Source organism: Ornithorhynchus anatinus, chromosome 4 (assembly GCF_004115215.2).
Source record: "Ornithorhynchus anatinus isolate Pmale09 chromosome 4, mOrnAna1.pri.v4, whole genome shotgun sequence".
Classification (NCBI taxonomy): Eukaryota; Metazoa; Chordata; class Mammalia; order Monotremata; family Ornithorhynchidae; genus Ornithorhynchus; species Ornithorhynchus anatinus.
The window spans coordinates 98816341-98838402 of NC_041731.1; the positions used below are offsets into that span (position 1 = coordinate 98816341).

Here is a 22062-nt window from a genome sequence, read left to right on the forward strand (position 1 = left end):
TTTCATGGGTCCATGAGGAATCTGCATTATTTCTTGATCAAGGTAGGTCATTAACAGATAATCAATAGAAAGAAAAAGTAGATTTAGTGTTTGAAGAGGCAGTCTGGAGACTGAGTGAAGAGTCAGACGTCTTCCCTTGGAGCAGAGGCAGCTGTGGAGTGTCACTATGACGGGGCCGGGGGGAAGAGGGACTCCTGCCACCCTACCCTTCCTCAACCACCCAACCCCCGACAGCTACCTTCACTTTAGGAAGGAAGTGGGGAGGAGAAGCCTGTCAGGAAATGGTCCTCTGCCACTGCAAATGCCCCCCGCCCCCAGCTACCAAGGCTTCTCCTCTGTCTTTGCAGCCATTCTAGACAGATCTAGTCTGTCTTGTCACCGACCCCTCGCCCAGTCCCTCTGTCCTGGAACGCCCTCCCTTCGCATATCCAACAGATAATTACTCTACCCCTCTTCAAAGTTTTATTGAAGGCACACCTCTTAGATGATCCATCAAAGGCCCACAGCCCTGAATATAGCTGACCGTGGTTTAAGAAAAGATTAAAACCTCGAGTATTGTAACCGTTTGAGGGAATTCTCTTCTTAAGCTATGGGTACCCCACTCTCTCTCCTATGAATCAATGCCTTATCGTGGCAGGAAAGTTTGAGTTGCTGATGAAGTTTGGAGCCATGCCATTGAGAGATGCTCTCTCCCTAGGATTATACCTAATGGAAAGGTCTAAACGAAGAGTCAGACAGAGTTGATTCATCTATGCTGGACAGCAGCGGCATGGGAAAAAATCTAAAGTGGATGCCCAAGTGATCAAAATGTTGATCAAAGACAACAGCAGAGACTCAAGTTTTTTACAGCACGGAAGAAGGCAGTGGTAAATCACTTCCGTACGATTTACCAAGAAAACTCTATAGATAAACATACCTGAACGACTACAGCAGAAGATAGTATATTCTGGAGAGGATATGTCCCTGGAGTCTCGATGAGTCAGAAACCCCTGGACGGCATTTGAAGAAGACCCCACCCTTGGCCATGATAGGATGTCAGTAGCTATTAGACCTCAAAGTGAAGGGAGCTGCAAATTCTTTCCTTTCTCTGCAGTTTCTCTCTCTTTATCTACTAAGTGTTGGGGTAGATACAAGCTAATCAAATTGAACACAATCCATGTCCCACATCGGGCTCACAGTCTCTATCCGCATTTTACAGATGAGGTAACTGAGGCTCAGAGCAGACAAGGTCACACAGCAGGTATGTGCTGGTGGTGGGATTAAAACCCAGGTCCTCTGACTCCCAGGCCATGCTCTTTCCACTAGGCATCACTGCTTCTCATCCAGGTAATTATTCCACAGAATTGGTGAGATAACTCCCCCAAATCAAATCTACAGACCACAGGCCTTGCCATATCCAAAACCCTCTCAAAAGCCCATTCCCTCCAACATGCCTTCCCTGACTAATTATTGGCTTCCCCAGTCATAGACTCATTAGCCATTTCTAGCATTTATGTATTTATCCTCAGCACTTCTGTATGTTTATTTGATTGTACATTCAATTACTGGGTTCTATTCCCGGCTCAGCCACTTCTCTGTTGTGTGACCTTGGGCAAATCACTTAACTTTTCGGTGCCTCAGTTACCTCATCTGTAAAATGGGGACTGCGAGCCCCATGTCAGGTACGGACTGTGTCCAACCTGATTAGCTTGTATCTCCCTCAGCCCTTTAGTACAGTCCCTGGCACAGTGTAAGTGCTTAACAAATACCATTAAAAAAGCAAAACAAAACAAATCAAAAAAGATTATTTTGTTTCAATTTTTTTCCTTTTATTCTGTCACGCATGTTTCTGCATCTACGCTGTAGTCCCTGTACTGTTCACTGGCTTAAAGCATGCATCTAATTTACTCTCAGTTTCACCTTCCTCTCAAGTGTAACTGTCATTCAGCTTTGAAATCCTGAAAGGACTCATGACAGAGGGGCAGTCTTCAGAAGCAGAACAAACAAAGAGAGTGAAGGATCTCCAAGACTGGAAAGGAAAAACAAAGTGTAAAGAAAGCAAGAGGAGCAAAAATCCATTGTGGAAAAGGCCTGTGGCTATGAGGAAACAATCAGTTTGAAGCAAAGTGGAACTGGTAGGAAATGCTTTCTAATTTCTCTAAGAAACTTTCTAAACCAGAGGCTTTCCTTTCTTCTTCTGTCTCCTACGCTTCGATTTCCTTACCCCCGCCTTACCTTCCCAAGTCCAAGTCTTTTTCAGGGAAACATTATTAATCACTGCCCAAACAGCCTAAGAATGATTGGTTGTCAATTTTTTTAAATGGTATTTCTTAAGTTCTTACTATGTGCTGTACTAAGTCCTGGGGTAGATACAAGCTAATCAGGTTGGATACAGTCCCTAGGCCACATGGGTCTCACAGTCTAAATAGGAGTGAGAACATGTATTAAATCCAGTCAATTAATCATATGTATTACTCTGCTGCCTAGATTATCTTTCTGTTCCTCTGGTGTATATATCTATGATTCTATTTATCTTGATGGTACTGATGCCCGACTACTTGTTTTGTTGCCTGTCTCCCCTTTTAAGACTGTGAGCCCGTTGTTGGGATCGTCTCTATCTGTTGCCGAATTGTACATTCCAAGGCTTAGGACAGTGCTTTGCACATAGTAAGCGCTCAATAAATATGATTGAATGAATGAATAAATGAATAAATAATAATAATAATGTTGGTATTTCTTAAGCGCTTACTATGTGCAGAGCACTGTTCTAAGCGCTGGGGTAGATACAGAGTAATCAGGTTGTCACACGTGGGGCTCACAGTCTTAATCCCCATTTTACAGATGAGGTAACTGAGGCACAGACAAGTTAAGTGACTTGCCCACAGTCACACAGCTGACAGGTTGCAGAGGTGGGATGAAATGGTGCTAACCTTCTCACTGGGCCTTGATCTTGCCTGTCCCACCATCCACCCTTCCCCCTTTCCTTCAAAGACCTACTGAAGGCTCACCTCCTCCAAGAAGCCTTCCCGGACTAAGCCCCCCTTTTCCTTAGCTCCCTCTTCCTTCTGCATCACCTCTACTCGCTCCCTTTGTTCTTCCCCTCTCCCCACCCCACTGCACTTATGTACATATATATATATACAATTTTATTTATTTATGTTGATCCATGTTTACTTGATTTGTTATGTATATCTCTATAATTCTATTTTTTTTATATTGATGTCTGTTTACTTGTTTTGATGTCTGTCTCCCTCCTTCTAAACTATAAGCCCGCTATGGACAGGGATTGTCTCTACTGCTGAAATGTATTTTCCAAGCGCTGAAGTACAGTGCTCTGCACACAGTAAGCACTCAAAAATTCAGCTGAATGAATGAATGCAGAGCAATGTACTAAGCACTTGGGAATGTACAATATAACAATATAACAGATACATTCCCTGCCTACAACCAGTCTACATAGGGAGAGAGACATTAATATAAATAAGTAACAGATAAATAACGAATGTGTACATAAGTGTTGTGGGGCTGAGGGGGGATGAATAAAGGGAGCAAGTCAGCCTTCTGTGAAATGGTGGCAGAGGCTGCTGTAAAATGGCTGTGAGGAGCAGAGGTTTCTGTTACCCAATGTCGCTATACAGAGGGTGTAAAATGGAGTTTCAGAGTCTCCTGCCTTTGGGCAAAGCCTCAAACATGAGGGAGGTTAGGTCTCAGGGAGTTTAATAGAGTCAAAAAACTCTCTTAGGTCTGAGACGGGCACTCAGATTTATTGAGTGCTTACTGTGTGCACAACACTGTACTAAGCACTTGGGAGAGTACAATACATCAATAAACAGACCCATTCCCTGCCCACGACAAGTTTACAGTCTAGAGGGGGAGACAGACAGTCATATACATAAATTACAGATATGTACAAAAGTGCTGTTCGGCTGGGAGGAGGGATACATAAAGGGATCAAGTCAGGGCTACGCAGAGGGATCACGAGACGAGGGAAGGGGGCTTAGTCAGAAAAAACCTCTTGGAGGACATGAGCCTTCAATAAGGCTTTGAAGGGGGTGGGGGAAGAGTGATTATCTGTCAGACTTGGGTGGAGGGGGGTTTCCAGCCCAGAAGAAGGACGTGGGTGAGGGGCAGGTGGCGAGATAGATGAGATGGGGTTACAGTGAGAAAGTTAGCATTAGAGGAGTGAGGTGTGCACGTTCTGGGTTGTAGTAGAAGCATAAAGTGGTGTGGGAGAAAGGGGAGAGGCGATTGAGTCCTTTAAAGCCAATGGTGAGAAGTTTTTGTTTGATGCGGAGGTGGATGGGCAACCACTGGAGTTTCTTGAGGAGATGGGAAACATGTCCTGAACGTTTCTGTAGAAAAATGATCTGGGCAGCAGAATGAAGTATGGACTGGAGTGGGGACAGACAGGTGGCAGGGAGGTCAGCGAGGCGGCTGATACGGTAATCAAGGCGTGAGGGGTTAAGTGATTGTATTAACATGGTAGCCATTTGGATGGAGAGGAAAGGGCGGATTTTAGCCATGTTGTGAAGGTGGAACTGACAGGATTTTGTGACGGATTGACTACGTGGGTTGAATGAGAGAGAGGAATCAAGGATAGAGCCAAGGTTACAGTGGTGCTGTACAGATAGATGGTGGTGCTGTCTACAGTGATGGGAAAATCACAGGGAGGACAAGGGTTGGAAGGGAAGAGAAGGAGCTCTGTTTGGGGCACATTAAGCTTGAGGTGATGGGAGGACATCTAAGTAGAGATGTCTTGAAGGCAGAAGGAAATGCGAGACTGCAGAGATCAGGGTTGGAGATGTAGATTTTGGTGTCATTCGCATAGAGATAGTAGTTGAAGCCAAGGGAATGAATGAGTTCTCCAAGGGAGTAGATGGAGATAGAGAATAGAAGGTGACTCAGAACTGAACCTTGAGGAACCAACACAGGTAGAGGGTGGGTGGTAGAGGAGGAGCCCATGAAGGAGATTGAAAATGAGTGACCAGAGAGATAAGAGGAGAACCAGGAGAGGACAGTATCAGTGAAGCCAAGGTTGGGAAATGTTTCCAGGAGAAGGGGGTGGTCCACAGTGTCTAAAACAGCTGAGAGGTTGAGGAGGATTAAGATGGAGTAGAGGCCGTTGGATTTGGCAAGAAGATCATTGGTGACTTTTGAGAGGGTGGTTTCTGGGGAGCGAAGGGGACAGAAGCCAGATTGGAGAGGGTCGGGGAGAGAACTGGAGGAGAAGAATTTGAGACAGCAGGTGTCGACAACTCTCTCAAGGAGTTTGGAGAGAAATGGTAGGAGAGAGATGGGATGATAACTGGAGGGAATCGTGGAGTCAAGGGAGGGTTTTTTTAGTATAGGGGAAACAAGGACATGTTTGAAAGCAGTGGGGAAGAAGCTTTTGGAGAGCAAACAGTTGAAGATAGTGGTTAGGGAGGGAAGAAAGGAGGGGACATTTTACAACCGAAGAAACTGGGGCATAGAGAATCAGTCAATCAATCAACGGTATTTATTGAGCACTTACTATATGCAGATCACTTGAGAGTGTAATAATAATAATAATAATTATGGTATATGTTAAGCACTTACTATTTGCCAGACACTTCACTAAGCATTGGGGTAGGTACAAGATAATTGGGTTGGACACTTCACTCCTCCCTTCCTGTCCCACATAGGATTCATAGCCTTTATCCTCATTCTACAGATGAGGGAACTGAGGCCCAGAGAATTGATTTGGTCAAGGTCACACAGCAGACAAGTGGCAGAGTTGGGATTAGAACCCATGACCTTCTGACTCCCAGGCCCGTGTTCTATCCACTAGGCCATGCTGCTTCCCTACGGAATCAGCAGACGTGTTCTCTAACCACAAGTCCCACAATAAGAGGCAGAGGTTGGATTAAATTCCCAGGCCCATGCTCTGTCCATTAGGTCACACTGCTTCCCAATAGAGTTGTTAGGCACGACCCCTGCCTTCAAAGAGTGACATTCTAGTGGAGGAGACAGATATTAAAAACAACTGTAGATTGGGAAGCAGTAGAAATCTACATAAGTGCTGTGGGGTTGGGGAGGGAGTGGATATCAACATGCTCATTAGGAACAGAACCAAATGCATAGCTGGGAGAAGAGCTGGGAAGATGAAGCTAGTTAGGGAAAGATTTCTGGAGGAAATATGATGTTTATAGGGCTTTGAAGATGGAAAGACTGGTGGTCTAGTGAATATAAGAGAAGCATAATGGCCTAGTGGATAGAGCTGGGATTGGGAGTCAGGAGAACCTGGGTTCTAATTCTGGCTCTGCCATTTGTCTCCTGGGTGATCTTGGGCAAGTAACTTACCTTCTCTGGGCTTCAGTTCCCTCATTTTTAAATGGGGATTAAGACTGTGAACCCCATGCGGGACAGGGACTGCTTCTAACTTGATTAGCTTGTATCTGCCCCTATGCTTAGACCAGTGCTTGACTCATAGTAAGCATTTAACAAATATTACTATTATTATTATAATTATTATTATATGAGGGGGTGGGGAGCTCCAAACAGGAGGGAGGATATGAGCAACAGCTGGATGGCAAGAGAGATGAGATCAAGGCACAGTAAGTAAGTTGGTGTTAGAGGAGTGAAAAGTCCAGGCTGGGTCGAAGTGGGAGGAGAACCAGATTAGCCAAGAGCATATCTGCTGGGCTACACTATGATGTGTGATCTGAGAGAGCAAGATGGCCTGATGAAAAGAGCATGAGCCTGAGAGTCAGGGGATATGGGGTTCGAAACCCAGATCTACTACTTTCCTGTTGTGTGACCTTAACAAATCACTTAACACTCTATGCCTCAGTTTCCTCAGGGGTTAAATAAGGATTAAATATCTATAATCTCACCCGCCTAGACAGTGAACCCCATGAGAGAGCTTGGAACAATGTGGTAGCAGTTTGGATCGATCGATGGATCAATCGATGTCATTGATTGAGCACTTACTGTGGGCGGAGCATTGTCCTAAATGCTTGGGAGAGTATCATATAACAGAGCTGGTAGACAGATTCTCTGCCCACAGAAAGCTTACAGCCTAGAGGGTGGAGAGAAAAGGGTGGATTCTACAGCTTTTGCAGAGGTAGAACCGACAGGATTTGGTGAATCTTACCAGCAAAAGAAAATTTGGATTAAATGAGAAAGATAAGTCGAGGATAGTGCCAAGATAAGATGGGCTTGTGATACGGTGGGCGGGGAGAGGGTAATGTCTACAATACTGGGAAAGCCAGTGGGAAGAGCAGATTTGCGTGGGAAGGTGAGTTTTCTTCTGCCCATGTTAAGGTTGAGGTGCCTGTGGGACATCTAAGTAGAGAGATCCTGAAGGCAGGAGGAAATGCAAGAAAATGAGAGAGAAATCAGATCTGGAGAGGTAAATTTGGGAATCATCTGCTTAGAAATGGTCGTTGAAGCCATGGGAGAGAACGAGTCCTCCAAGGGAGTGGGTGTCTATGGAGAATAAAAGTGTCTCATAAGTGAGCCTTGAGGGACTCCCATTGATTGAGGGCAGGAGCCAAGGAGGAGTCTGCAAAAGAGACTAAAAATGAGCAGCCAGAGATATGCTGAGATAGGATGAGAAGCAGCATGGCCTAGCAGAAAGAGCATGGGCCCGGAAGTCAGAGGACATGGGTTCTAATCCCAGCTCTGCCACATGTCTACCGTATGGTCAAGTCAATTAACTTCTCTGTGCCTCAGTTACCTCATCTGTAAAATGGGGATTAAGACTGTGAGACCCATGTGGCTCACAGAGTTTGGCAGAACAGTGTTTGGCACAAAGTAAAGTGCTTAAGAAGTACCACGATCATTATTATTATTAGGAGGAGGAGAACCAGGAGAGGACAAGTGTCAGTGAAGCGGAGGTTAAGTGAAGCCGAGGTTACATAATGTTTCCAGGAAAAGGGGGTGAGAATTCGAGGAGGATTAGGCTGGAGTAGAGGCCAGTGGATTTGGAAAGAAAGAGGCCATTGATGACCTTAGCAAGGGCAGTTTCTGAGGAATAAAGGGGAGGGAGCCAGATTGGAGGGGATCAAGGAGAAAATTGGAGGAGAGAAAATGGAGGCAGCCCATGTAAACTTCTTGTTCAAGGAATTTGGAGAGTAGTGGTAGGAGGGGTGCAGTAGAGTCAAAGGAAGTTTTAGGATAGGGGATACCTGGGCATGTTTGAAAGCAGAGGGGAAGGAGCTACTGCACAGTGAGTGTCTGAAGATGGTGATCAGGGAAGGAAGAATTGAGGGGGCAAAGGTTTTGAGGTGTGAAGGGATGAAGTTGGAAGCACAGCTGGACGGGTGAACTCTAAGAAAAGGCCAGAGATCTTCTCTTGAGATCAATTGATCAATTGCATTTATTGAGCACTTACTGTGTGCAGAGCACTATACTAAGCACTTGGGAGAGTACACTATAACAATGATAGGCATGTTCCCTGACCACAGCAAGTCTAGAAGGGGAGACGGACAATATAAATAAATTACAAATATGTACGTAGGTTCTGTGGGGCTGAGTATGGGGTGAATGAAGGGTACAGATCCATGTGCAAGGGCGATGCAAAAGGGAGCAGGAGAAGAGGAATCAGCATGGCCTAGTGGGTAGTGCACAATCCTGGGAATCAGAATATCTGGGTTCTACTCCCAGCTCCATCACTTGGCCGCTGTGAGACCCTAGGCTATTCACTTGACTTCTCTGGGTCTCAGTTACCTCTTCTATAAAATAGGGATTAATACTGTGAGCTCCATGGGGAACGTGGACTGTATTCAACCAGATTAGCTTGCATCTGCCTCAGTACTCAATACAGTGCCTGGCACATAGTAAGTGCTTAACAGATGACACTTTTAAAAAAAAAAAGGAAATGAGGTCTTAGTTGGAGAAGGCCCGTTGGAGGAGATATAATTTTAATGAGGTTTTGAAGGTGGGGAGAGTGACTGTCTGTTGGATATAAAGGGGAAGGGAGTTCCCGGCCAGTAGCAGGATGTGGGCAAGGGGTCAGCAGTAAGATAGATGAGATCTAAGTACAGTGAGTAGGTTGGCATTAGAGGAGTGAGGTATGTGGGATGGGTTTTGGTAAAGAATCAGAGAGGTAAGGTAAGGAGGGGGAAAGCAGTGTTGCCTAGTGGATAGAGCACAGCTCTGGTAGTCAAAAGGACCTGGGTTCTTATCCCGGCTCCGCCATTTCTATGCCGCGTGACTTTGGACAAGTCGCTTCACTTCTCTGGGCCTCAGTTACCTCATCTGTAAATTGGGGATTAAGATTGTTAACAAGAATTGGGCCATGGACTGCATCCAACCTGATTTATCTTGAATCTACCCCCCACCGCCCCCCCCCCCCCCGCTTAGTACAGTGCCTGGTACATAGTAAGCACCTTAACAAACACCATTTTTTAAAAAAATCACGACTACATCATAAGCAGCACATTGTCACTCTACATAGAAATGCATGGAAAACATAAAATAGAAATAAAGATGCGGTCACACCCTTCAAGATCTTGCAGTCCAATTTGACGGAAAATGAGGAGGGAAGAGACTGGAGACTATGGGATATTATTTTGCATTTCCCTACACAAAAAGCGACTCCTACGTTGACCCACGCACTGAGAGTCACAAACCTCAGGAGGAATATGGCCTGGGAATAAACCCGGGTAATGAATCGTTAGTGCCGCTTCCTAATCTGAGCATCTCCTTTGTGTTTCCAGGTTACCCATCCCATAAATCATGGCCACCAAGGAGATCATGCCCGCTCCCCTGTGCCTAATTGAGAACTCCATCAATGGCCAGCTGACAGTGAATCAGAAGGCGTTGGCCATCCTGTCTGACATTTCCCAGTCTGTGGTGGTGGTGACCATCGTGGGCCTGTATCGCACTGGAAAATCCTACCTGATGAACAAGCTGGCAGGACAGAAGAAGGGTGAGTAGCCTGCTCAGCTACAGCATTCTTTCACTCAGAGATCTCCTGAAGGGCCTCAGCCATCTGGAAAACAAATAGTAACAGACAGTTCCTCCTTACCCTTAGCTTCAGATTTTGTTAATAATTATGGTGATTGTTAAGCAATTACTGTGTGCCAAGAACTTTACTAAGCACTGGGGTAAATACAAGATAATCAGGTTGGCTGCAGTCCCTGTCCCACATGGGGGTCACAGTCTAATTAGGAGCAGGATTTAATCCCCATTTTACAGATTAGGCTCAGGGAAGTGAAGTGACTTGCCCAAGGTCATACAGCAGAAAAGTGGCAGAGCTGGGATTAGAATCCAGGTCCTGTGACTCCTAGGCCTGCGCTCTTTCTACTAGACCATACATTGGGAAGAGTCAAGACTCTTCCACTGTGGAGAGGAAGTGAGGCAGAGTTGAACTGGATGACTCTTGGGATACACTTTAAGATCATTATTAGGGATGGGGTATTTTTCTATGGAAAGAAGGGTAAAGTTTCTCACAAGCTTTCCACTAGGCCATGCTTTAGGAAGAGTCAAGATTCTTCCACTGAAGAGAGGAAATGAGGTAAAGATGACGTGGCTAACTCTTGGGATATACTTTAAAATCATTATTAAGGCTGGGGTATTTTTCTAGGGAAAGAAGTGCAAACCTTCTCACAAGTCTTTGTTGCTCTTTGAATTGGCAGCCAAGACTGTAACTGGATGAACTCCTGGGTTAATTCCCTTTGCTCCAGTGGCAATAAAACAACCCTGGAACTGTAGATCAACTCAGACCCTCTCTTATCATCAACTATATTTTTCCCCCTTATTTTTTTCCTCACCCCAGGATGGGGTATTTCCCATGTACTAACAGCAAAGATTGGCAAACAACAGTCACCCAGTGCTCAATAGTGCCCAGAGCCCATGTGGCTTCATTGTGCATGCAGTTTTCCATTTTCCTTTGCAGGCTTCTCTCTGGGCTCCACAGTGCAGTCTCACACCAAGGGAATCTGGATGTGGTGTGTTCCTCATCCCACAAAGGAAAACCTCACTCTGGTTCTGCTGGACACTGAGGGGCTGGGAGATGTGGAGAAGGTGAGGAAGCAGGAGACCATCATCCTCATTTCTGGCTCAACCCCCTCCTCTAAATTGCAGCTTCTCTAGATATAGGCCTCCTTGGATTGGATACAGATTAACCTATTTTTCACTAAATGTATTTTTCATGGTATTTATTAAGCGTTTACTTTGTGCCAGGCACTGTACTAAGTGCTGGGGTACTTAAAAGCTAATCAGGTTAGACACAGTCCATGTACCACCAGAGGCTCACAGTCTTAATCCCCATTTTACAGATGAGGTGATTGAGGTACAGAGAAGTGAAGTGACTTGCTCAAGTCACACAGCAGATGAACGGTGAAGTTGGGATTAGAACCCGGGTCCTTCCAGGCCTATGCTCTAACCATTAGACAATGCTGCTTCAACATGAAGCAAAGCAAATGGACATTACCCAGAGTTATTGACACAAATGTAGTTCATTTCCAGAAAAGGTCCATTTATTTTGTTTCTCTCAATCAGGATCCCGGGGTTTTTACTCCTGTCCCATCCTACCCTGACGGACCTTCACGCACCAAGCATTCGTTCTCGGGATCTGGGAAGTGCTTGGGCGTGGTATTTGGTCACATCCAAAGGTTTGTTCTGCTTTGTAGGGGAATCCCAAGAATGAGACCTGGATCTTTATCTTGGCTGTTCTCCTGAGCAGCACACTTGTGTACAACAGCGTGGGAACTATCAATCAGCAGGCCATGGACCAGCTCCAGTATCCTTTCAGTGTTTTCAGGGAAATCACCGAAGCCGGACAATGTTTGATTCACTCCTCCTTAGTTGTCCTTCTCCTGAATCAATATAACAGAGCAAGAAGCAGTATGGAGGTGATTAAGGATACGGGGGAGCAGAGGATGTAAAGACGGATGATAGGACGTGGCTTTTTCTCCCTCTTTTCCTTAGCTGGATCCCCAGCTATGTGTCAGAGTTGACAAAACACATCAGGACCAGAGCTGGGCCCAGTCTTGATGGGGTAGATGACTCGGCAGAATTCGTGAGCTTCTTCCCAGATTTTGTGTGGACTGTGCGCGATTTCACCTTGGAGCTGAACCTAGACGGTCACCCCATCACTGAAGACGAGTACCTGGAGAATGCCCTACAAATAAAGAGAGGTCCTTGGGTCATGGGTGGGATTCTCAGATTGAGTAGTGACCCTCAGGAAAAGAATGAATAGGGCTCAGATCTGGCCAAAATATAAAATTTTCCAGCAGCACTCCTTTATTCTGAGAGCAGAGTTTGTCCAATTTTGGAATAAATAGCCAGAAGTTTGGACTTCAGTACTCCTCTTTCAGGATTTAGGAACCATTCCAGTCCCATTCTTTCTGTTTTTCTCTGTCCAGTGATTAGCCACTCCTAAACTTGCCCTCTACAGGATATGAAACTATGTTGGATGAGACCTAAAGAAATGCAGGAAATGGACAGAGCTTGGATCAGGTGACCCACCTTGCTTTAATTTTACAACCTTGCTGTTTCTCCTCCCTCAGAGACTGTGGAGAAAACCAGAATGCATAATCTGCCCCAGAGGTGCATTGTGAAGTACTTTCCGACCAAGAAGTGTTTTATCTTTGCTCAACCTACAACCAGGAAAAATCTTCCTAAGCTCGAAGAGCTCCAGGAAAATGAACTGGAACCTGAGTTTGTGGAACAGACAGAATGCTTCTGCTCCTACATCTTCCAAAATGCCAAGGCCAAGATGATTCAGGGGGGCGTAGTAATCAATGGCACTCGTAAGTCTCCCTTACCTCAAGACTTTTTAATATTATTACTACTTCAACCTATTTTGAAGCATTGGCATAGAGATGAGAAAGCCCTATCATACTCTTTCTTATTGGGTTTTAGAACTAGAAATCTCATTACCTCGCCCCACTCTTTATCCCAGGAAGCAGCATGGCTTAGTGGAAAGAGCCCGGGCTTGGGAATCAGAGGTCGTGGGTTCTAATCCCAGCTCCACCACTTGTCAGCTCTGTGACTTTGGACAAGTCCCTTGATTTCTTTGTGCCTCAGTTACCTCATCTGTAAAATGGGGATGAAGACTGTGAGCCCCATGTGGAACAACCTGAAAACCTTGTATCTACCCCAGCGCTTAGAACAGTGCTTGGCACATAGTAAGCGCTTAACAAATACCATCATTATTATTATTATTATTATCCTGCTGAGTTCCAAAATCTATGTGAAGACAGTTAATATCTCTCCGAAGTACCATCAACGCCAGATTGGTAACTCTTCTAATCTTTTCTCCACTCCCTTTGGTGTCACCCAGATTTGTTCTCTTTATTCACCCCGCACCCTCAACCCCATAGTACTAATGTAATTTCATTTATACTAATGCTGTTTCCCTCGCTACACTGTAAGCTTGTGGGCAAGAAACATGTTTATCAACTCTGTTATACTGTACTCTCCCAAGTGCTTAGTAGACTGCTCTGCACACGGTAAGTGTTCAGTGAATACGATCGCTTGAATGATTGACATTTTTAAGGGTATTTATTAAGTGCTTACTATGTGCCAGGCATTCATTCATCCAAACATATTTATTGAATGCTTACTGTGTGCAAAGCATTGTTCTAAGTGCTTGGGAGAGTACAATATATCAACAAGCAGACACATTACCTACAGACAATGAACTCAGGTACTGTACTAAGTTCTGGTGTAGATACAGGACAATCAGGTTGAAAACAGTCCACATTCCACATGGGGCTCACAGTCTTAAACTCCATTTGACAGATGAGGGAATTGAGGCCCAGAGAGGTTAAATGACTTTCCCAAGGTCACACAGCAGACAAGTGATGAAGCTGGGATTAGACCCCAGGTCCTCTGACTCCCAGATACTTGCTCTTTTCCACTATTCTCAGCTTGTTGTCCTTGTCCTGGTCACAAGGTCTATAGTTCAGAGGGCTTACAATATTTTTGTTGACTTTGGAATTTCTACCCACAAGATTCCATGATACTCCTATTGTCTGATCGATCAATCAATAAATCAGTCAGTGATATTTATGGAGGACTTTTTCAGGGTACTTTTGGTATTTGTTAAGCACTTAACTATGTGCCAGACACTGTACTAAGCACTGGGGTTGATACAAGCTAATCAAGTTGGACCCAGTCCATGTCCCACATGGGGCTCACAGTCTTAATGCCTATTTTAGATTTGAGACAACTGAGGCCAAGAAAAGTGAAGTGACTTGTCCAAGGGTCACACAGCAGACATGTTGTGGATCCAGAATTAGAACCCAGGTCTTTCTGACTTCCAGGCTTATAGTCTATCCACTAGGCCACAGTGTGGGCAGAGCACTGTACTAAACAATTGAGTTGAGAGTACAATTGCCTTGATAGATAATAATGTTGGTATTTGTTAAGCGCTTACTATGTGCAGAGCACTGTTCTAAGCTCTGAGGTAGATACAGGGTCATCAGGTTGTCCCACGTGAGGCTCACAGTCTTAATCCCCATTTTACAGATAAGGTAACTGAGGCACAGAGAAGTTAAGTGACTTGCCCACAGTCACACAGCTGACAAGTGGCAGAGCTGGGATATGATTGCTTCCCTCAAGGAGCTTTTACTGGTTTTACTGTCCAGTGAATATTTTCTCCACCACCAAGTCTCAGAAATAACCATTATAATTGTGGTATCTTTTAAGCATTTACTATATGCCAATCAAGAGTGCTATACACTTGGGAGAGTACAAAATAACACAGTTGGCAGAAGCATTCCCTCACCACAGTGAGTTTACAGTCTAGTTTACAGTGCCGAGCTCTGTAGTTAGCACTGAGAGAGACACAAGATAATCCAACCAGACACAGTCCCTGTCACTGACTAAATTGGGTGGAGAACAGTTATTTAATCCCTATTTTACAGATGAAAAAACTGAGGCTCCGAGAAGTTAAGCGACTTAGCCAAGGTCTTACAGCAGGGAAGGGGTGAAGCAGGGATTAGAACCCAGGACCACTGACTCCAAGGCCTGTGCTCCTTCCATTAGACCACGCTGCTGTGCATATGTTGCTGTTTAGACCTACAGCTCTTCATACAGAGTCCAGCACCTTGAAGATCTTTGGTGAATATTAATTGAATATTTGTCTAAATCAGGGTTCCCCAGTATCGTGAAGGCAATGCTTTTTTTCTCAGAATGAAAAAAGGCATCTCTGAAGATCATGAGCAGTGGGCATTTTCTCTGAGGATGTCAGCCCTCCAGTGCTAACCATTCAAGTTATTCCTGTTCCCCTGACTTTCTCGTTCATCTTTATTTCCAGGGCTGAAAAGCCTAGTGGAGACCTACGTAGAGGTCGTCTCCAGTGGTGCTGTGCCCTGCGTGGAGAATGCAGTGTTGGCCCTGGCAGAGATTGAGAACTCAGCTGCAGTTAAGAAGGCTGTAGCCTGCTATGAGAATCGGATGAGTCAACTGAAGTTACCCACAAACACCCTGCAAGAGCTGCTGAACTTCGATGCGGTCAGTGTGATGGAAGCCCTTGAGGTCTTCAGGCAGTTTTCCTTCAAGGATGAAGATCAAAGGTTCCAGAAGGAGCTAAAGGTAATTTTGCTCTTCCAACATAGACACTTTGGTCCGTATGGGGGAAAGGATGGGATGGAAAAGGTGAAAAGAAAACCTTATTTTAGAGAAGTGGTCATTTAAGGAAAGGGAATGAGGAATTATTGATCTGGGCTAAACTGTCTCTTCAGCACTCAGAGGAGAATGCTTTGAGAGTGTTTTGGGATCAGTGGAAGATTGGGAAGAACTTTCCGGATTGAACTGCTTCCAGGAGACGACTCACAGTCCTGATCCACCTTCACAGACTTTTTGTTTTTCTGCTGGTATTTGTTAAGTAAGCATTTATTATGTGCCCCACACTGTACTCAGATCTGGGGTAGATACAAGTCACTTAACTTCTCTGTGCCTCAGTTACATCATCTGTAAAATGGGGATTAAAACTGTGAGCCCCACGTGGGACAACCTGATCACCTTGTATACCCCCCCCCCCCACAGCTTAGAACTGTGCTTTTCACATAGTAAGCATTTAACAAATACCACCATTATTATTATTATTACAAGCGAATCAGGTTGTCCCACATAGTGTTCAGTCTAAATCCCCTTTTTACAGAACAGGTAAATGAGACACAGAGAAGTTAAGTGACTTGCCCAAGGTCACACAGTAAGCAAGTGACAAAGCAGGGATCCAGTTCTTCCCCAGACCCATACTCTTTCCACGAGGCCATGCTGCTTCTAAACTTGTGTCCACACCTAGATTTTATTTTCACTAATGAACACATTTTCAGAAAGTCTAAATGAGAAGCTGCTTTTTTTGGTCTTTATAGTCACCTTTCCTCCACATCTGCCTTTTGTTTCAATGTAGAACCAGCTGTTAGAAAAGAAGGAAGACTTCTATATGAAGAATGAGAAAATGTCAGCTGACTATTGCTGGGCCTTGATTCAGAAAATTTTCCAACCTCTGGAGGAGGAGTCAAAGATAGGGGCTTTTTCCAAACCAGGAGGATACAGCCACTTCCATCAGATGAAACAAAAACTCAAGATGAAATATAACGAGGAGCCAAACAAAGGGCTGCAGGTGAGCGAGCTCTCACTTGCTATTTTGGTCCTGGGGACTGCCTGTGAGTAGCTCTTCTTTGATCTGAATCCTGTAGCAGTCAGTTCCGACCTGGTCCATGAAATGTTTGGGTGAACCTCCATTTTTTTCTGTCTGACAGAGGAGCTTGCTGCGGGCAGGGAATGTATCTATCGGTTCTGTTATATTGTACTCTCACAAATGCTTAGTACAGTGCTCTGCTCACAGTAAATATTCAACAAATGACATTGACTGATTGAGCAACGTATTAGTGGGAAATGCTCATCCCTGGCTGCTGGGGCCATGTTGCAGCTCACACGATTTCTATGTGCCAGGTGGGTATTAATCCCAGGAAAACATTACTTTGTCTGTTCAAAAGGGGAATTTACGAACTTTCAAATTCGATACGAGCCTGTCTCTATGTGGAACTGTCTTCGTTTGAAGTCAGGTTCACCTGGATGAAATACAGTGGAATAGAGAAGAGTGGTCTGTTGCTGGTGTGGAAACTGACTCAAGATGAGGCAATTCCATCTTAGCCTTTTGGAATCCATTTTATGTGTTCTGACTTAACCTTATTTTATATGCTGTAATTTAACCTTGCATAAGCCCCTTCGCCCAACCCTCCCATCTGTGAAAACGAGATAAAGCAGGAAAACAAAAATCATGCACCGTCAAGAACATAAGCAAAAAACCGAGATCACAGAATCATCCACTGGTCACGATCAGAAGTGAGAAACAGGATTATTAGAACAACTTCAGAGATGGGGACTCACACCTGATTTGCTCTCCTGTCACTACCACCAAGTGTCCCGCCCCGACCTATAATAGACTGTTCCTCTTACCTCTGTGGCTGTCAAGGCCGAACTTGCTTTTACAGCAACAGACTCCGTCTGTCCTCACCCATACAGATCTGCATTGCTATTACAGTGATAACTCCCTTGTCTGTGCTGCTTCGACTTGACTCTTTTCTAAGACCTGACACCAGGCCCGTGCTCTGCACATAGTAAGTGCTCAATAAATAATATAGAATGAGTGAATGAATTCCAGAAAGGTGTTCAGGAGGGAGGCAGGAACCGTGTCACTCAAAAATCAGTCCATCAATCAGTGGTAGTTATTGAGTGCTTACCGTGTGCAGAACACCGTACATAGCTCTTGGGAGAGTACAATACAGAAGACTTAGCAGACACGTTCCTTGCCCATAATGAGCTCACAGGTGGGATGGTTCTGGGAAAGAGGAACAACAAGGCAATGAAAAGGGGGAGTCATACCATCTGACAACCCCAACTAAAAAAGTCTTTTTTTTTAACCCCAACTCACTATTTTGCATTTCTGACTGATTGCCTCCCCGTGTCCAGGCCAAGGAGACACTTCTAAAATATTTGCAGTCCAATGATGCTATAGAGGAATCAATATTACAGGCAGATATACTGCTCTCAGAAAAGGAGAAGGAGATTGCAGGTAAGGAGCTGATGAATGGGAATGTGGTCTTGTGGAGGAAGCATGGGTAAGAGAGTCCAGAGAACTGGGTTCTACTTCTCATTCAGGCTTGTGGCCTGCACTATGACTCTTGCTAATCACTTATTTTCCAAACCTCAGACTCCTCATCCGTAAATTATAATGACCCCTGTCACGATCCAACCCGATGAGTTTATTGTGTGGAATTGCTTTAGAAAAAAAATCAAGATATTTTTATGAAAGGAGCCTTAGATGACATTAAGTCTTAGGGCTTTTGATTTACCAGGACGTGATTCCCTTGGGCTACTTAGAATTCTGTCTTCTCCTTAACTCTGACTCAAGGCATATGCATTTTGTTGTCTACTGGTTACAGACTTTCTGAGGGAAATCTTTAAGGGCTGCCCAGAAAAGATTGCTCCATCCAAGGAGGAGGCCTACCAAATAAAGGGATAGGAGGCAGGCACAGTGGAGTATTTTTTTAATGGTATTTGTTAAGCACCTACTACATGTCAAGCACTATTCTAACCCCTTAGGCAAATGCAAGTTTATACCATTAGACACACTCCCTGTCCTACAAGTGTTCACAGTTTAAGTAAGAGCAAGCAGTAGTTGATTTCTGCACTTTTTGTTTTCCCATCAGTGGAAAAGGCAAAAGCTGAGGCTGCAGAGCAGGCAGCCAAGCAGCTCCAGGAAATGCAGGAGAAGAATCAGCAAATACTGGAGCAGAAGGAGAAAAGTCACCAGGAACATTTGACACAACTGACCCAGAAGATGGAAGAGGAGAAGCAGCAGATGATGACAGAGCAAGAGAAGGTCTTAAATTTGAAACTGGAGGTAATTCATTCATTCAATAGCATTTATTGAGCGCTTACTATGTGCAGAGCACTGTACTAAACGCTTGGAATGTACAAATCGGTAACAGATAGAGACAGTCCCTGCCTTTTGACGGGCTTACAGTCTAATCGGGGGAGACAGACAAAAACAATAGCAATAAATAGAATCAAGGGGATGGATGAACATCTCATTAAAACAATAGCAAATAAATAGAATCAAGGTGATGTACATCTCATTAACAAAATAAATAGAGTAATGAAAATATATACAGTTGAGCAGATGAGTACAGTGCTGGGGTGATGGGAAGGGAGAGGGCAAGGAGCAGAGGGAAAGGGGGTAAAAGAGGGCTTAGCTGAGGAGAGGTGAAGGGGGTGTAAAGGGGGAGCAGAGGGAGCAGAGGGAAAAGGGGAACTCAGTCTGGGAAGGCCTCATGAAGGAGGTGAGCTCTAAGTAGGGTTTTGAAGAGGGGAAGAGAATTAGTTTGGCGGAGGTGAGGGGGGAGGGCGTTCCAGGACCATGGGAGGACGTGGGCCAGGGCTCGATGGCAGGATAGGTGAGAACAGGGGACGGTGAGGAGGTGGGCGGCAGAGGAGTGGAGCGTGCGGGGTGGGCAGTGGAAAGAGAGAAGGGAGGAGAGGTAGCAGGGGCGAGGTGATGGAGAGCCTCGAAGCCTAGAGTGAGAAGTTTTTGTTTCGTGCAGAGGTCGATAGGCAACCACTGGAGGTTTTTAAGAAGGGGAGTGACATGCCCAGAGCGTTTCTGTGGGAAGATGAGCCGGGCAGCGGAGTGAAGAATAGACTGGAGCAGGGAGAGAAAGGAGGAAGGGAGATCAGAGAGAAAGCTGACACAATAATCCAGCCGGGATATTATGAGAGCCTGTACCAGTAAAATAGCCGTTTGGGTGGAGAGGAAAGGGCGGATCTTGGTGATAATTATGTCCAAACTGATTACCTTGTATCCACTCCAGGGCTTAATACAGTGCTTGGCACATAATAAGCATTTAATGAATATTATTATTATTATACATCATCCTCAATCCAGCAATAGTCTTTTTTTACTCTTCTGGGTTGAGGGTGTTTGAATTGGTTAGTGGTGAGAGACCAGGGGGAGATTCTATGGGATTTTATCTCTGCTCTTGTTATCTCAAGTTCTTAGATTCCTTTTATGTTTTCACAGGAGCAGGAAAAATTAATGCAAGAAGGGCTCGAATATGAAAAAAAACAACTAGAGGATCAGATTATCTATCTCCATGAGCAGATCGATAATGTTCGCAAGTCATCACATTGTGTCATACTCTGAAGATCTTTTTCACCCTTTTTCAACCAGTTCTACAGAGAAATTCCAATGGAAAACTTTTAACACTCAAAATAATAATAATCAGTATATGCTAAGACACGCAAACCATGCATCATATTTACATTTTTCAGTGCAGATACCAGCAATTTACCAACATTAAGTCAATTATATTTACTGAACACTTACTATGGGCAAATCACTTCACTTCTCTGTGCCTCAGTTCCTTCATCTGTAAGATGGGAATATCATTTTGAGCCCTATGTGGGACATCGACTGTGGCCAACCTGTGTTCTTTGTATCTACCCTTGGGCTTGGAACAGTGCCTGGCACATTGTAAGTACTTGACCATACCATAATAAAAATACAGAAAAAAAAATTCCCCTCTCTTGGTACCGCAAGTAAATACTTGATGGCACTCATCTCCACAATTCCCACAGAGACCTTCCTCTAAGAATCAATCAAAGGTATTTATTGAGTGTTTACTGTGTGCAGAGCACTGTATTTACTGCTTGGGAGTGTCTAATCTAACAATCTAATGGACACATTCCCTACCCACCAAAGCTTCCAGTCTAGAGGCCTTTAGTTGTTGAGCTGGTATAAAAGAACAGCGAGCTTCTGCAGCTGACCCACTTCTTCTTGGACCAAGGACGGCAGGCAATAGCGAGCAAGGATTCAGCGTGATGACATGCTACGGTGGTCCCCCGTGGCACAGGATGAGCCCGAATTGGCTATTATTTCTCTGTGACTCTCTGGATTATTCTGCGCCGGCATGAGCTCTCTAGTAAAGATGTGTAGTGTTGCTAGACTGATCTCCGTGTGGTTTGTGCTATTCTCAGCGGTGTCCATGGAACCCAAACCTGAACCCACCACCCCTGAGTTGAATGGGGAGGGAAGAGTGGGGGGCAATTTAAACACCACCCAACACTTAGCACAGTGCTTGGTTTCCCCCTCTAGACTGTAGACATATTATGGGCGGGGAACAGGTCCAGCAACTCGGTTATATTGTTCTATTATAATCTCCCAAGTAGTGAGTACAGTGCTCCACACACAGTTAGCACTCAATAAATATGATTGATTAAGTTCTTAATAAATACCTCAAGCATTATTGAATGCCTACTGTACTTTGGAGCATACAATTAAAGGAGAAGCCAAAATCCCTGCCCTCATGGATCACAAGATGTAGTGAAGAAGGCAGATGGACACCAATTATATATCACAAATATCTCTTTTGATAAAACTGTTTAAAACAAAAACAAACAAAAATGAATGAATAAATAAATGAAATAAATAAATGGAACAGATCAATATATACATTAATGCTAAGGATATAATTATTATTAATGATCAACTATCACCTCTACGCTGATGATATCCAAACCTACAACTCCAGTCCTGATCACTCTCCCTCTCTCCAGAGGCAGATAGTTACCACTTATATAGCACAAATATCTATCTAGGTATAACTGTTTAAAACAAAAACAAACAAAAATGAATGAATGAATGAAGGAATAAATGAAGAAATAAATGGAACTGATCAATATATACATTCATGCTAAGGATACTAAAAATTATTATTACTGATCAACTACCAACTCTATGCTGATGAGATCCAAACCTACACCTCCAGTCCTGATCTCACTCCCTCTCTCCAGTCTAACATTTGCTCCTGCCTCAAGATATCTCTCCTTGGATGTCCTCCTGTCACCTCATACTTAGTACATTTAAAACAGAGCTCTTTATCTTCCCACCCAAACCTTGTCCTCTCCCGACTTTCCCATCACTGTAGTCGGCCCCACCATCCTTCCTGTCTCACAAGTTCATTCATTCATTCAGTAGTATTTATTGAGCACTTACTATGTGCAGAGCACTGTACTAAGCGCTTGGAATGTACAATTTGGCAACAGATACAGCCAATCCCTGCCCAATGATAGGCTCACAGTCTAATCGGGGGAGAC

General features: G+C 44.4%; 1 protein-coding gene across 1 annotated transcript; it reads left to right on the plus strand.

The window, feature by feature from the left end:
- Positions 1-1906: 1906 nt before the first annotated feature.
- On the plus strand, positions 1907-20916 carry LOC100090725 (guanylate-binding protein 1-like). The gene is made up of 11 exons (XM_029064159.2): positions 1907-2114; positions 9663-9874; positions 10844-10971; positions 11580-11689; positions 11890-12086; positions 12459-12701; positions 15215-15492; positions 16313-16525; positions 17878-17980; positions 18618-18811; positions 19988-20916. The coding sequence occupies exons 2-11, from the start codon at positions 9682-9684 to the stop codon at positions 20108-20110; spliced, it is 1782 nt and encodes a 593-aa protein (XP_028919992.1). The 5' UTR covers positions 1907-2114; positions 9663-9681; the 3' UTR covers positions 20111-20916.
- The last annotated feature ends 1146 nt before the right edge of the window (positions 20917-22062 follow it).